This window comes from Vigna umbellata, chromosome 1, assembly GCF_029865625.1.
Source record: "Vigna umbellata cultivar VRB3 chromosome 1, Vumbellata_1.0, whole genome shotgun sequence".
Lineage (NCBI taxonomy): Eukaryota > Viridiplantae > Streptophyta > Magnoliopsida > Fabales > Fabaceae > Vigna > Vigna umbellata.
Window position 1 is genome coordinate 77327270 of NC_142165.1, and position 16357 is coordinate 77343626.

At 34.4% G+C, this 16357-nt stretch overlaps 1 protein-coding gene across 1 annotated transcript; it reads left to right on the forward strand.

Annotated features, from left to right (window-relative positions):
• The first annotated feature begins 5255 nt into the window (after positions 1-5255).
• Positions 5256-7309, forward strand: LOC148206442 (uncharacterized). The gene is made up of 3 exons (XM_088107857.1): positions 5256-5439; positions 5677-6396; positions 6492-7309. Exons 1-3 carry the CDS (start codon positions 5256-5258, stop codon positions 7307-7309), a joined length of 1722 nt encoding a protein of 573 aa, XP_087963983.1.
• The last annotated feature ends 9048 nt before the right edge of the window (positions 7310-16357 follow it).

Below are 16357 nucleotides of genomic sequence, written 5' to 3' on the forward strand. Positions count from 1 at the left end.
GTGTAAGCACGCATCGTTGTTAATTACATTGTGATGTATTGTTTTGTATAGGAAGAGTATATCATTTGATTTAATAAAAATAAGAGAATATCATAATATGAAAAGACAAAGTATTTTATTGAATGAAAAGTGCATTACATAAAGAAGAACAACCTAAAATGTAAAGAAAATGACAGTAGAAATTGAAAGACATCTAGGAAGATGATCCACCGTGTGGACCAAAATGACGACGCAGATACTGGATGTCGTGCTCCACATTTTCAACTCTAGCATCAATAGTATCGAACCGATCACCCATATTCAGCTCCAATTGTTCAAATCTTGCATTCATCGTTTCATTAAGTGTATTGAAGCTGTCGCCAACAAATGTTCGGAGATCGTTTATCCCCGTCATGACTTCATCAAATCGACTACGGGGAGGTGGTGGTGGTATGTATAGTTCAGGAGGTGGGTCACGCTGACGTTGAGGTGGAGGAGGAGAATTTCTGTGCACCCATCTGTTGTCAGCATTCTGGATGAGTCCAAATGATTGTATGACTACTCCTGATATCATCCAATGCCTAGTTGGTGGCACCGATATTTCATCCTCCAGTGGAACTTGAAAATGTTCCAAGATGCGGGTGACCAATGTTGGATATGGAAGTGGAGCACCGTCCCTCAAACCCTTCTTCATCCTATGTCGGATTAGATGAGTCCAGTTGATCTGCTTTGCCGTCATTATAACCCACATAATCAGAATATCTTCCTCGGTTGCCTGTGCAAAGTTAGAAACACGAGGAAACAAAACACGACATATAGTATAATGTAAGACTCTAGCCTCAGCTGTCATATTCCCGGCTAGAAATCTAGTGGTGGGGCGATTGTGTGGCAAACAAAATAATTGTCTGGCTGCGTTCATATTAAAATCATTGGCCCAATCCTCACATAATTTCCCTTCAAAGGGCAACCCAACAGAGGGAAGATTGGCTATAGCAGCGAAAATGCTGGGTTTGATAATAATTTGGACATTGTTGACCTCACTTTTCATTGTGCCATTTTCAGCAAATTTTAGGTTACTATAAAATATACGCACCAAATGAGGATTATATGCACTAAAATCGCAGCAAAATTCATCCAATCCCAAATTTTGAAGCATCCGAAAAAATTCAAAATCATGGCTCTCAAAATACTGCTCATCTAGATATTTTGGCTCAATGATTGGGCGGTCTTTGTATAGTGATAAATACCTTTGGGCTTGTGCAGGAGTTGAAAACTGAACATTGTAGTGTTCAGCGGTGGGTGACGGCGGTGGTGAGGGTGGCGGAGAGTTTTGTGGCGGTGAAGGTTGACGGCGGCGACGTCCCCCACCTGTAGAAGATGATCCCCTTACTCTTTGCCTTTTCGAAGATTCCGCCATTTGAAAATCCAATCGGTGCAAAGTGAAGAGAATTGAAAGGGGAGTGGAGTTATGGTGTTTTAGAGTGAAAAAGGTGGAAGATTAGGTGATTTTTGGAGGTTGGAGAGGGTGGAAGAACCCTTGGTGGCGCTGCAGCTGGAGTGGTATAGGGTGGTTGTGCGTGAGGAGAGAGAAAAAGTTGAATATATAGAGTAGGGTTAGTCGCGTAATCGATTACAGGTTTGATGTAATCGATTACACGAGCCCTCTGGTAATCGATTACGAAAACCAGGTAATCGATTACCAGTCAGTCTGGTGTGGCCCATTGTGGAAAATCCTGGAAGTCCTATCATGGAAATGTGGTAATCGATTACGGACAGAATGTAATCGATTACCAGTGTGGCTTGTTATGCATAGTTCAAAAAATCCTGCAACTTCTGACACTGGTGGACTAGTAATCTATTACGAAAGACCTGTAATCGATTATCAGTCATTCTTGTCTGTGGATTTAGATAATTTTTGACCTGTTACGTTAAATTAGTTATTGAATGCATTATGTATTAAAATTGGTTTGTATATAAAGTTCAGTTGAATAAGGTAATATGACGATAATAGTTTATGATGATAAAACTGTTTTTTAATTACTTTAAGAGAAGTAAACAAATTACATATTTATAAATAAAGAAGGCAACCATTCTATCTATGTCCTCCAGTTCCACACGGTGGTCGTCGTCAAATTCGTTGGGCTCGCCTTTGTGATCGTTGTTTCGGTGTGGGATCGTGCGTTGGTTGGTCTTCATCCGTCGGATCACTTTCATTGCACTGTTGACGGCTTTGATAGTCAAATGTCGGTCGATAGACGTTATGTGAGGATGAAGGGTGTACGTATGAAGATGGTGGAGTCATTGTGGTGGTTCCAAAATAATTGGATGGACCTCCACTGAACGGTGTGGATGGTGGAAAGGCGAAATAACCACTCTCAACCGCAGGATATGTTGGTGTCGGTGGAATGTTTTGTTGAAACCTTGAATTTACAGCTGGATGTTGATAGTTGCCATGGTCAGAGGCAGACCTTTGTGGATCATGATATGAAGAAGATGCACGGTGTTGAGATGGCGGCTGGAAGTGTTCCTCGTGGTCCATGTCATACTGCGAAACACAATTTCTATTAGTTAATAACACAAGATATGAACAGTATAATAAAATTTTTTGGAGGAAATATTGTACTACCTCAGAGTCCGTTGAATCTTCTATTAAACCAATGTACCGGATGGTATGACTTATATACCACTGCATATACTCCGATTCATCTCGCAAGTGACCATTTTTCTGAAAAGGTATCCCGTTGAAGACACGATTATGTCGGTCATTCCACAATCCAATCCACTGGTGATGGTGTTCATGCCAATTCCAATCAGCGCGTCCTCTCATATCCAATTTATGTTCCTCATCTAGATTCATTGGTGGATGAGGAACATTTTGTCTAAAACCAAACTGTCGCATGACCCGGTCGGATTGTTGGTATTCTACCACAGAGAAACATATAAGTGGCACAAGTGCCCGACATGTCGGTGGCACTTCTACTTGAATGAGATGTGAAATTTCAGCACGTCTGTACGGTGTCCATAGAAACTGCATCATAAGAAGTTCTTGGTTTAGGGTATACTAATTAAGCCATCAATTGTACAAGAAATTTATATCATAAAAATTTGTTTTGTATTTCAAAAATACCTGTCGAGGTGATACGTCGTCTATTTTCTGGCGAAATTGTTTAACAGTTGTCATGTCCTGGCAAGCAGACTGTGTTGTGCGACACCATCTTTTCGCAAGTGGAAAAACTGCACCAGAAGAAATCTCGTGTTCTGTGACTTCAAGTAATTCTGGTGAAAGACATGTTATTCTTTCCCATGCCCAGCACTGTAACAAGATCATGCACCCTCCGATATTGTCTTGGTCAGCCCTAGTCCCGTGATCAAGGGCACGATACAAGCAGGAGAGCGTGGCTGATCTCCAGCTATACTGTGAAACGTTTTGCAGGTCGGCCAATAGGGGAAGATACATCAAATGCACCATGCTTGCAGATGTATCTGGCATCATCACACTGCCAATTATTATCAACATATACGCCCTAGCGTATTGTTCAATAACCTGTTCCGTTGCATGATGAGGCACTTGGCGGAAAGTGTTATTCAACCATGACAACTTCATTCTGTTTCCCCTTACACAATTCTCAGGTGGAACATGTCCTAGTAGTTGATGACAAAATACCGTTAGGGGACCAAAACTTATGCCAGTGACCACCTGTCCTTCAATAGTAAGCCCCAGTTGTAATGCAACGTCTTCCAATGTAATTGTAGTTTCACCATGAGGGAAGTGGAAAGTATGAGTTTCCACTCTCCACCTTTCAACCAAAGCAGTAACAAGGTTGTGACTTATCTCCATACTTGAAGCTTGTAAAATATGGATAAAACCTGCTCCATGTAAAATATTCTTTATTCTTTCATCAATTTTGTGGACATGCTTTGCTAACCAAATTGCATGTCTTCGAGGGCAAATGACTCTTTCATTGCTTTCCCAAATAGACTTGACGATGTGTTTATCTTGTAGACGTAAAAGGGACATATCAACAGGAAGTTGACGAGCAGAAGCCATTTAAATTTTGTGGGTGAGAGTAGGTTACTCAAGCTTTGACAAAGGAGAAGTCTATTTGGTATTGGAACTCAGATTTGGTATTCGTAGACTACAGGGATATGGAAGCAAAGACCATGCTTAAGGGGTTTGGGTATTGAAACTGAGAGGACGTTGGGAGAAATGAAATGCACCCTCTACCAATTTAAGTAGAGGAATTGATTCCCAACAATATTCAAAGTCACGGGAGATAGAGAAAGGAAAGAAATGATAATTGATAATAAGTGCCCTCAGAGATTCTTCAACCTGCAAAAAAAGAAGACATGCATGTGAAAAAGTACAAATACAATTATAAATGTACGCATGCAAATGAATAGGAAAGTTGGTAAGCATAGTTGAATACTATTATTGGTGTTCAGAGAAAAATGTGAAGCATGCATGTGTACCCTTTCTTGTCCCCCGTAGCCCAATGCATCCATAAATATAATTTACATATTTATAATGAAAAGTAATTACTAAATTCATATAATAAATTTTCATGAATTGGAAAAACAATATGGAACCCAAAAAATAATTTTTGCAAACTGTAAAAGCAATGGGAATGGGATTTAAAAATAAAAAAAACAAAAAAAAGGGAAGTTGGAGGGGGTGGGCACGACTTCAATAGGTGAAGTCGTGTACCCCCTACAAGACTTCAACAATTGAAGTCGTGTAGGGGGTGCACGACTTCACCTATTGAAGTCGTGCCACCCCCCCCCCCCCCCCCCCCCCCCCCAACTTCCCCTTTTTGAATTTTTTTTTGATTTTTAACCTTTTGTAATTTTTTTTATTCCTTTTTCTAATTTTTTTAGATTCCCTTTTTTAAAAACATCCATTATGTGTATTTATAATTTAATTAATTTACAAACTATTTTATTCAAATAATTTAATGTATTTATAAAGTATTTTATGAATGACGGTGTAGGGAAGCTATCAAAGTGACAGTGCTTTACGGATGGAGGTGATTCATATCACTTTACAGGAAACGAATAGATGTTATACTATTGGTACCTTCTAACACCATCAAACCAGTGCTATATTCACAGTCCAGCAAATATTGTTGACTACTTTGAATTTTACATCATAACACACACTGATGCTTGTGAATGTATTATACGCTATATAAGAAGTCTATCTTCACATTCACTCTCCATGCCCAAAACCTCTTCCACTAGAGCTTGCCAACCAAAGTCTTCCGAATATTTCCTAAAAAATGGCATCATGGAACTTGCCATCATCTTCATCATCGCAGCTCATTGATGAAGAACCTTTAATATTGGACAACGTTGATGACTTCAGCACGGATGATGAATTAGACAACATAATCGAAGATGACAACAACGACGACGGCCACATAGCACAATCATCTGCACAAGTAATTCCAGAGTTGATTCAAGGTATGCAGTTCCACTTAAAGGAGGAAACTATTCTTGCAATCAAACATTATCACATAACAAACGGTTACTAATACATCGTCGTTGAGTCCAAACCCAACATTTATGTTATTCGTTGTCTGGAATATCACAACGGTTGTCAATGGCGTCTTAGGGCAGCTTATAGCAAAGTCCGTAAATATTGGGAAATCAAAAATATAGACGGACAACATTCGTGTTTCTCAACAATACTATCTCAAGATCATACGAATCTTGATAGTACTCACATTGCCACGATCATATCCAATTCAATCCGGACAAACCCATCCATTCATGTCAAGAGTTTGATTGCCGATATTAAGGGTCGATTCGGATATTCTGTGTCGTACAGAAAAGCTTGGATCGCTAAACAGAAGGCTCTTGCTATGGAGTTTGGAGACTGGGAGGACTCTTATAACCACATGCCCAGGTGGTTGCATGCCGTCAAGGAAGCAAACCCAGGTACAATTTTACAATGCACTGGTTCTCCTGTCAATATTGATGGAGATACCGACGATAATTGCTATATTATGGAAAGAGTTTTCTGGTCTTTCGGTCCTTGCATAGAAGGATTCAAGTACTGTAAACCCATTCTTCAAGTTGATGGCACATTTCTCACGGGTAAATATCATGGAACTTTGCTAACCGCCATAGGTCAAGATGGCAATAGAAATATTTTTCCCCTGGCCTTTGCCATTGTAGAAGGTGAGACAAAGGAGGCCATGATATGGTTCTTTCAACTACTTCGAGAACATATTTGTCATCAACAAAATATTTGCATCATCACTGACAGAGGAAAGGGTATATTGTCCGCCTTAAGATCAGATGAAGTTGGTTGGGAACAAGATGGTTTGAACTCTGTTTATTGCATACGTCATCTAGCATCCAACTTCAACACCAAATTCAAAAATCACGACCTAAAAAAACAATTCATCAATTTAGGTACTCATACAAAAATTCTTCTAACACTTATATACTTTTATAATTTTGTTAACATTATTATTCTTTAATTTATTTTTTTTATTACCTTATTACAGCTTACGAGGTGAAGCAAGCAACTGTCACAGCAAAACTTGCTGCTTTGAGAAACCAATACCCACAACAAGTTCAATGGATAGATAAAATTCCATTACAAAAGTGGTCTCAGGCTTTTGATGGAGGGAGAAGATATGGACATATGACGACTAATCTTGCTGAGTGCACCAACTCCATTTTAAAGGGAGCACGTTCATTACCAATATGTGCTCTCATCAGAACAACATTTGAGAGGACACAATCATGGTTTGTTGAACGCGGATTAAAGGCCAACTCTATGATACAAGCAGGACACCAATATCCTGAACAGATCGCCGACATCATTAGGAAAAATCAACAACAATTCGCATATTGTCATGTTCATCGCTACAATCGTGAAAATTCTGAATTTGATGTTCAAGAAATTTCAACACCTCACCACTACCGCCCAGTTCCACTTTCGTACAAGGTCAGTCTAAATGAATGGTGGTGTGATTGTGGACACTTCCAAGCTACTCGTCTCCCATGTCATCATGTCATTGCTGTTTGTGCATTTTCGCATATCCCCCTAACCCAAGTAATCGATCCAGTATACAGTCTTCACAACATTTTCAAGGCATACGAAGTACAATTTCACCCAATCCAAAATGAAGACTATTGGTCTCTGTATACAGGTCCAAACTTCATACCAGATCCTAAAATGCGACGCAAGGCATCCGGAAGACCATCTACAAATAGGCTTCATAATGAAATGGATCAATCCAATCCAGATAAGCCAAAAAAATGCTCTTACTGCCGCAACGAAGGTCATCATAGGGGAAATTGTCCTTTTCGCCAATAGTTTTTTCTTAATGTTACCAAATTGTAATCAAATCCATTACTCATATATTACTATAAATATTTCCTAGATATATTTATTTACTCTTTTCCTATAACATAACCAATACATAACATATGTCAAATACAAAATCATTTTCATAAACCAAACAAAAACCCATTGGTAATCGATTACACAAACCCTGTAATCGATTACCAGAGTGCTTCTTCCTACAAAACCAACCTGGTAATCAATTACTCACATGCCGTAATCAATTACCAGTACGTTTTCTGTCTACACATTTCAAAATCTGCAGGGTCTCCATTTCAACACTGTGTAATCGATTACAATGAAATTGTAATCGATTACAAGCCCCAGAAGTCGTTTTTAGGGTGCACGACTTCAACACTGTAGTTATGAACAGTGTGAAGTCATGCAGGGGGGGCACGACTTCTTCTTTTGAAGTCGTTTTTACCCCCCACGACTTCACTTTTGGTCAATTTTTGCCTAGTTCCGTAATAAATTGCTCATTTTTGCCTACTTTGGTGAAAAAGCCCAAATGTCAAGCCAACTATGTTGACCAGAAAAGTGTGTATATATACACTTCTTTATAATATGATGTTTCAAAATGTTAATTACATTAGCAATATATAAACACTTAATCTGTTTTGCTTAGACATCACATAAATAGTCTAGTATGAAATCTATACTAAAATTTTCAACTTTTTTTTTCAATGTATAATTAGTAAAAGAAGTTCATTTTCATCTTGTTGCAACTGAGTATATTCACAAGAAATTATCTAATGACTCATTTTGATATGCAACAAATAATTATAAATTTTAAAAAATTAGAATAACTTACTTTTCACATATAAATAATTATATTAATTATATTTTTTTCACATGCAAAAACATATAAGATGATTACAAATTAACAATTAAAAAAAAATCCATTCTTGCTTTTTTATATATAATATGGAAACTTGATTTTTAGAATTTCCATGGTGGTTTCTTTGTTTTGCTAATTAAGTGATCTAGTTGTGTGTCAGAGCCATTAAAAATCCACTCAGGATTCACTTTAGTGGATTTCACGTGTCAAGAGGGGGCTCGACACTCAGTTGGTGGAAGACAGGTGTTAGCAGATGAGCGGACGCTCGTTTTGACGTTGGAAGGAAAACTTTGATTTTCAGAAATCCACGCCACTCACTGCATGCACCCTTCTTCCTCAGATTCTAAAAAATCTCATTTTCTCCTCCTTCTCATTACATCTCCTTCATCTTCTCTCTAAGAAATTCTCACCTTTACTTCCTCCGATCACCATTCAGGCATCGTTTCTACTCCTCCGGTGTCAAGAGCTTCAGTTTGAACCGATCGGTTTTGGGTTCTGAATTGATAAGTTCTTCTTTTCACTTAGCCGTGCGTTTTCTTGGACATGCAAACCAAGTTATGGTTTCCTGTGTTAATAACTCTTCTGAAATAAGAGGTTCTGATAGTATATTGGTTTTACTTGGTTTTAGTTTGGAAAATGTTGAGCGTTGAGGGTAGACGGATTCTTAGAGGTGAATCAGTGGTCCTATTTGTGAACGTTCGATCACATCAGAGGTAAGGGAAGCTTATTTAATTTAATTTGTATGTTGCTATGTTTTGATTGTATGAAGTATGGAAATTTAATATGATATGGATGTATGAGATTTTGAAGATAAATAATTCCTAAGTATGAAATTTACCTAAGTTGATGTGTGTTCGTTACTAAATGGTCTTTGACCGTTCGGTTTTTATAGGGGACTCGTTTAGAACGGAATTCTTTCATTTGGAAAGAATTTATGTTGAGGACGAGTGTCTTCGTCTAGTACAATTTGTGTACAACCGTTCCACCAAGGATATCCTTTCCTTGGTATTTTATTATAAATTTAAGTATATATGTGTAGTAGTATGTTCGTTCGTTCTTGAACATTAGTCAAATGATATTCTATATTCACCAAGCGATCGTACTATTTAGTGCTGGGTCTTACACTAAGCGGTCATTCTCTTTTCTATAATCTACCTTGATGAAAATAGCGTTCATCCAAACTCAATGGTGTTCACCATCTACCGTGCTCGATCTTTGACTGATATTCGATTTTCTTGAGGAAAAATTTATAAGTAAGCTAAGTATTTATAAGTGTTCGATTTCTTCATATGAGTCTTCTAAGTACTATTATTTGAATGTCTTGTAGTGTCTGTCTCCATTAGTTTCGGCCTAGAGTCTTAGTACTCGGTCTAGGCTTTAAGCTGTTCAGTTTAAACGCTCATGGGTCAATTCATCAAATTGATTCACCTTGTAAATAACGTTCGATCCTTTTAAATCTTGAGAAATATTATTGAACTCGGTCTCTTTCAAATCCCGATGGTAATTCTCTCTCGGTTTTGATCTATTCTGGAACTGAAAACCTCTCGGTCTCAGTCCAAGTGTTCGGTCTCGTTAAAGATTAAAGTTTTACGTTCGGTATTTTGTATCATAAGTGATCTTAGTTAAACTTGAAGTTAGAAAATGGAAGATGATGGAATATGATGTATATGAAATGTATTTGATTTTTGACGAGTATTCCGGGGAGGAATATCTCATGAATGAATATTGGAATTTGGTAAAGTATGAATGTGGGCATGCTAAGCTGGCGGTTCATCCTGATGTTCTGTGATTACTCGTTCTCACATAGAGAAGGGTAAGTCATGTGCGGGAACGACAGGAGGTCCTAGTCCTTATGGTTAATTTGGACAGATAGGACTAACCTCGGGTGGCAACTGTTGAGGGTATCCCAGTTACTACATCACCCGGGTGCACGAACGTCGTAGCTACACAGAATTCATACAGTCCGGACAGTCAGTCTAGTATTAGGCTTTGCATGAGCGAGTGATGAATTATCTTGTTTGGTTTTGATTGTGTGAAATATATGTTTGTACCTGAATTAAATTACATAAGCTTACCCTATGTATTTCTGTCTTGTCTATTTTGTACGTTCGGTTGTCTTTCTGTTGCAATGATCATCCATGTGGATGTGAGCAGAAGGAGACGAGCTGCTGGAAGAAGCGCTGGAAGAAGAAAACTTAGTCGAGGTAGAAGTTAAGACCGAACAGTAGAACCGTTCGGTCAGTAGTTTAGTTTGATAGTAAGGTGATCATTCGATCACCTTTTCCCTTTGCTTTTGTATGACCGTCCGGTGTGGACATTTGTAAACCGTTCGGTCAGAATTGCTTATCTTGTACAATTTAAGTTTTTAGTTCTTTCTGTAAGGTCGTTGATGACAAATTTATGAATACCGAAAAACGCCGCCAAAAACTTGTTTAACCCTTGGCAAGTGTGACCGAATAGTATCAAGTAATAAACTCGGTAAGACCAAGTATCGTTCTCCCAAAGGACTCACGACCTAGTTAGTTATATGATTTCTTGATTATTTAAGACTTGAGAACAAATTGTTATAAGTTTCAAATGCAAAAGACAAAAAGTAAACATGTATGCATGTGATGATCAATGGGAAAGAAGAACACAAACACTGAACAAATTATATGGATGAGTATGTTGTTGGGGTAATCAATTTCATCTTATCCACTCTCATATATTTTAGGAATTAATCATTCTTTTCATCAATGTTAATGTCACTCTCTAAATTACCTTAAACTCGATGTGTCGGCGAAGAAAGCCTATCCTTAATTATGAGTTCATACAATTCCTAGCATCCCTAATAATTAATTCTGAAGCACAGAAGCTTAAAGGCAACCAACCCTCATATTCCTATGTCTAGGCAATACTGCTTTTGGGAGAATTTCCCCAGTTCTAGATTTCCCCGTATGTGTCCATATCGACAAAATCAATAATCATGACATCGAATGAGTTAAACAATGCATGCTATGAGCAAAGAAGAAAAACCCTAACTAATGATGAAAGAATGCATGTATCATAAATATGATGTTTAAACACAAAATTCCATATATGAGAGCTTCAAAAGATTACATTGATTCCCCAACAACAAGAAGAGTTTAGTTCACCATATTCATGGTGAAACTAGATGAAATACAATGAAATAGTGAAAGATAGAACCCTAGAAAGTTGAGTAGGTAGCCTTAGCATCCAAAATCTTCCTCCAAGGGGTGGAAAGGTGTGTGTTTGCTTCGTACTCTGCCAAAGATACAAACCCTAGGAAGTCCTAAAGCTTATATACTATTCAAAATATTACAGAAAAGTGGGCCTAAGCCCAAAATAATGGCGCTTAGCGGTAAACTACCACTCAGCGCTAATTAAGTGCGTGTGTTGAATTCTTCCCCTCAGCTTCACTTTCACCCCTCAGCGGAGCCAACGGGTGTTCATTAGTGCCGCTCACCGTTAAACTGGCGCTGAGCGGTACTTGCGACTTCTCTTCTTTTGCACTTATCTCTATCCTTCTTCACTTCTTTCATCAAATTCACCTTAAAACCTGTATAAAACATTGAAATCAAGCATAAACCTGTCCAACTCTCTTATTTCCAAAAATATAAACAAAAGCATGATTCCAAGCTAGTTTCTAAGTGTTAAAGATTGTTTTTAGTATCAATTTTAAGCATAAAAATAACAGTTTTTCAACTGTTATCAGCCGTTCGGCCACAAGCGTACTTCTCTTTTAATGTAAGACTGATCTGTAATATTATCAAATGTGACTATTCTATTATATAGTTTTAGACTATATTTTTGGAATGTTACGTTATGGAAGAAAAATAAGACTAAAAGGAGTGCTTTTATTGAAAGAAAAAGAGATTTATTTTAATAAGATTTACGAAAAAAGTAAAAGGAATAAAGCAAATATGCATAAAACACAGCATTTAAAGCGTGAAAAAATTATTTAGGATACAATCTTCTGTATTAAAATAGCATTTGATAAAATACGCATTCAATATTTAAAAGTGTAAAACCGTGGAGAAAATTATATTCCAATATTTATTATTCTGTCCATATCCTATGCATTTCTTTACTATAATATATATTGTATATTTAATATATTTATAACTTATTCATTTATGTATTTATAAAACATGTAAAATTCTCTTTACAATATTTTCTGTATCTATATTTTTTATTACAAGAAATTATATTTTTAATTTTATAATTCACTCATTATTTATCTAAAAGAAATTATAATTTACCTATTATTATGGTTTTTATTTTTAAATCAGGGGCAAATCCCTTAATAGAGGTAATTTGTATGAAATTCTAACTTCAAACTTTATTATCATCTTTATACATGTTCAATTCTAGAGAGAATAATTAAGAACATAATCAAATCGAAAAAATCAATAAACAAATGATCATAGTAAAAAAGAAATGTGATAAGACAAATGAAGATCTACGAGAGGAATCAGGTATAGAAAGAAACTTGACCCAAATAAAAAAGCATAAAAAAAAAGTTAAATTGAGAGAAGTGGAATCGAGATGGGGATTCAAGCACACTCAAGAGAGATTATATGTAATAATAATGCTACATATGGTGGAATCAAAGATAACATCTAACACGTTTATGATAGTTACTTCAATTTATGTATATTTTCTTTTATTTTATTATATTAAGTAACTATCAAATGGAAAATATAAATAGATATAATTATAATCAAGGTGATAAATTATGGATATAATTTTAACTGTTTGAGAACTTTGCAAATATGAAGAAATGATGTATTCAGTTTTGTTTGTAACAACAATTTGGATCATCACTCTCATTTATTTAGTTTACAAGTTTTGCTTGCAATTTACATTTGTGCAAATCTTTTGTCTCCATTCTCCTCTTCATCTCCATTTTCAGTTTTTATCTTTTTCCTTCATCCATCATTCAACTTGTTGAAAAATAACAAAAAGACACCAAAAATATAATTATCAAAAGGAAATACACAAATTGTTGATTGAAATCAATATTAAAAGATTATTCAGTAACTTAAAGATTTATGTGACTTTAATTTATAATATAAGTAGATTGTTCATCACACTTTAATAATATATATATATATATATATATATATATATATATATATATATAAATATATAAATATATAAATATATATATATATATATATATATATATATATATATATAAATATATATATATATATATATATATATATATATATATATATATATATATATATATATATATATATATATATATATATATATATACATATACTTGAAAAAAACTCATAAATTTACTATAACGCTATAAGCACTATTATAAATTTTCATATTTCATGCAATTTTTCTTGCAAATTTGTTATAAAACTTGATAAGAAAAATCTTTTTTTTTACTATTTTTTAAAAAATTTAATTAATAGATAATTATTTCGTGGATAATTATTTCCTACAAAATTATAAAATTTACAAATATTTTTCTAAAAAAATTCTGAATTTTTTATACAAAATATTTTTAAAAAAATTTGATAGGAATTTCTTACAAATTATTATTCATAACAATAAATTTACAAATATTTTTAAGAAAAAGTTAAAAAAAGAATTGACAATGTATACATTTTTTAAATGGGAATCTGCATTGCATCGAGATTTTTTCATATTTTCTGGGGTCTATTTTTCTTCTTCTAAATGCATCGGATCATCTCATCTGGTTTTAAATAAATATTCTGATTTTTACTTAAAAATTGTATTCTGAATTTTATTTAAAATTTTATAAGGTTTAATCATTTTCAAGTTCTCTAATTTTACTCAGAAGTTTCAATTAGGTTCTTAGTAGAAACTCTATTTTCAAAAAATTCTAATTTTTTCTTAATTGAAACTCTATTTTCAAAAAATTAAAACAATTAGGTCATTGCCGTTAGTTTTGTACTAACACCATTAAAGGAGTGACACGTGTTAGTTTATGCTTTTTTTGAATTTTTAATTATTTTTTAATTATTTTTTATTTTTTTAAAATAAAATTTAAAAATGCCACGTGTCAAACTGATAGTGCCATGTGTCATTGTCAAGTCACATGTCATTGCATTAGTCTTAGTTTGGTCCTTGTATTTTTATTTTGTCTTAATTTGGTCCCTCTATTTTTATTTTGTTTCAATTTAGTCCTAATTTTAAAAATTAAACAATTTTGTCCCTCTTCAAATTCAAATAAAATTTAAATTGTATATAAATCTTAACAAATATTTTTATTAAATATTTTTAACAAGATTAAGTTTAATTATATTTATATTTACTTAATTATATAAATGTTAATTATGTTATTTAAATATACCATGGAAGATCATGAGAGAAGAATGACATAACATGCTGGTGTGAATTTTCGTGGAAAAAGTTTTCATGGAAGATCATGAAAGAAAAAACTACCTTTAATTACCGTTTTCATGAAAACTTTCTCCAATTTTTTAGTTAAAAAATAAGTTAAATTTCACATCAATAATTTGTTCAATGAGATAAATCATTTCGAAAATTCACACCACCATGTTATGTCATTGTTTTCTTTTAACTCTTATAGGTATATTTAAATAACATAATTAACATTTATATAATTAATTAAATAAAAATATAAACAAACTTAATCTTGTTCAAAATATTTAATAAAAATATCTGTTAAGATTTATATACAATTTAAATTTTGTTTGAAATTGGAGAGGGACAAAATTGTTTAATTTTTAAAATTATGACTAAATTGAGACAAAATAAAAATAGAGGACCAAATTGAGACAAAATAAAAATACAAGGACCAAACTGAGACTAATGCAACAACATGTGACCTGACAATGACACGTGACACTATTAGTGCCATGTCACACTATTATTGCCACATGGCACAATATCAGTTTGAGACATGACATTTTTTATTTTAATTATAAAAAAATTAAAAATAAATAAAAAATTAAAATAAAAATAATTAAAAAATTCAAAAACACGAGGAACTGACACCTCCTTTAATGGTGTTAGTGCACAACTAACTTCAAGGATCTAATTGCTTTAATTTTTCGTAAAACTGAGAACCTAATTAAGACTTCTCAGCAAAATTAGGTCTTACCAATAAGGAGCATTGGTAAATTTGAAGATAAATGATTTTGATGATGCTGAAAGACGATAGACTGTTATAATTGTTTTAAAAGCACTTTGAAGATTATAAATGTATTAGGAAAAACTTTAAACATGTAATACTTAGAAAAATTCGTATTTCTAGAACTGTTACGCATTTAATCGATTATTAGAAGGTATAATCGATTATCCTGAGCCCTTCTGAAAAACGTAGTTGCTCTGGAATAATCGATTATTACTCCAAATAATCGATTATCACTAGTTCTGATGAGAACTGCCAAAGTCTCTGGAATAATCGATTATTCCTCAGGATAATCGATTATCTCTTTTGAAAAACCCTGTAACGGACTCAAATAATCGATTATCACTAACAATAATCGATTATCTGTGGCAGTTATAATTCATCTCTGCGAACTTAGACCAGTTGGCTATATAAGGTAGTTCCAAAACTCTTAGAAGACAACTCTGAACTTTTTAAGAATACAGTTTGTCTGAGGAAGTTCTAAAAAGCTAGTTCAAGTGCTTTGCCTGGTTTCGTGAATAGGAGAAGCTCGCGTTTCGTGTGTCGATAGTCGGAGCGGTTCTCTTCGAGTTGGCAAGGTGGTCATCTTCCGGTTCGTTCGTCGAAGGAAGGTTTTATCTATCTATTTTTTATTCACTCTTATTGTAATTTGTGAAACTTATTTTAGTGAAAACGTTAATAACTTTTTATAGTGATTAACAACTGGACGTAGATTCTTTTGAATCGCACCAGGATAAAAGTCCATTGTGTCAATTTTTCTACTCTCTATACTCTTTACTGTTTTATGCACATCAACTGTTTGATAAATTTTCTCTAAGAAAATTAAATTTCTAAAACGGACCATCTTATTACGAGTTTGACCGAACACGCTTTCCGCTTTATTAATTTATTCCGCTACGCGACTCTATAACGGTACTGATTGTTCCGACAATTGGTATCAAAGCTTGATTTGATATTTTTTCAAACTTTTGTGAAAATGGCTGGTCATCAAACTCAAGTATATGCTGAGGGTGCATCCATCAACAGACCACCTCTT

What these genes read in the sequence shown, in the direction of transcription:
- LOC148206442 (XM_088107857.1), top strand. Translation starts at nt 5,256, where the DNA reads ATGGCATCATGGAACTTGCCATCATCTTCATCATCGCAGCTCATTGAT. An exon ending in AATTCCAGAGTTGATTCAAG is followed by an intron (nt 5,440 to 5,676) that starts GTATGCAGTTCC and finishes TACTATCTCAAG; the next exon opens with ATCATACGAATCTTGATAGT. An exon ending in AAAACAATTCATCAATTTAG is followed by an intron (nt 6,397 to 6,491) that starts GTACTCATACAA and finishes ACCTTATTACAG; the next exon opens with CTTACGAGGTGAAGCAAGCA.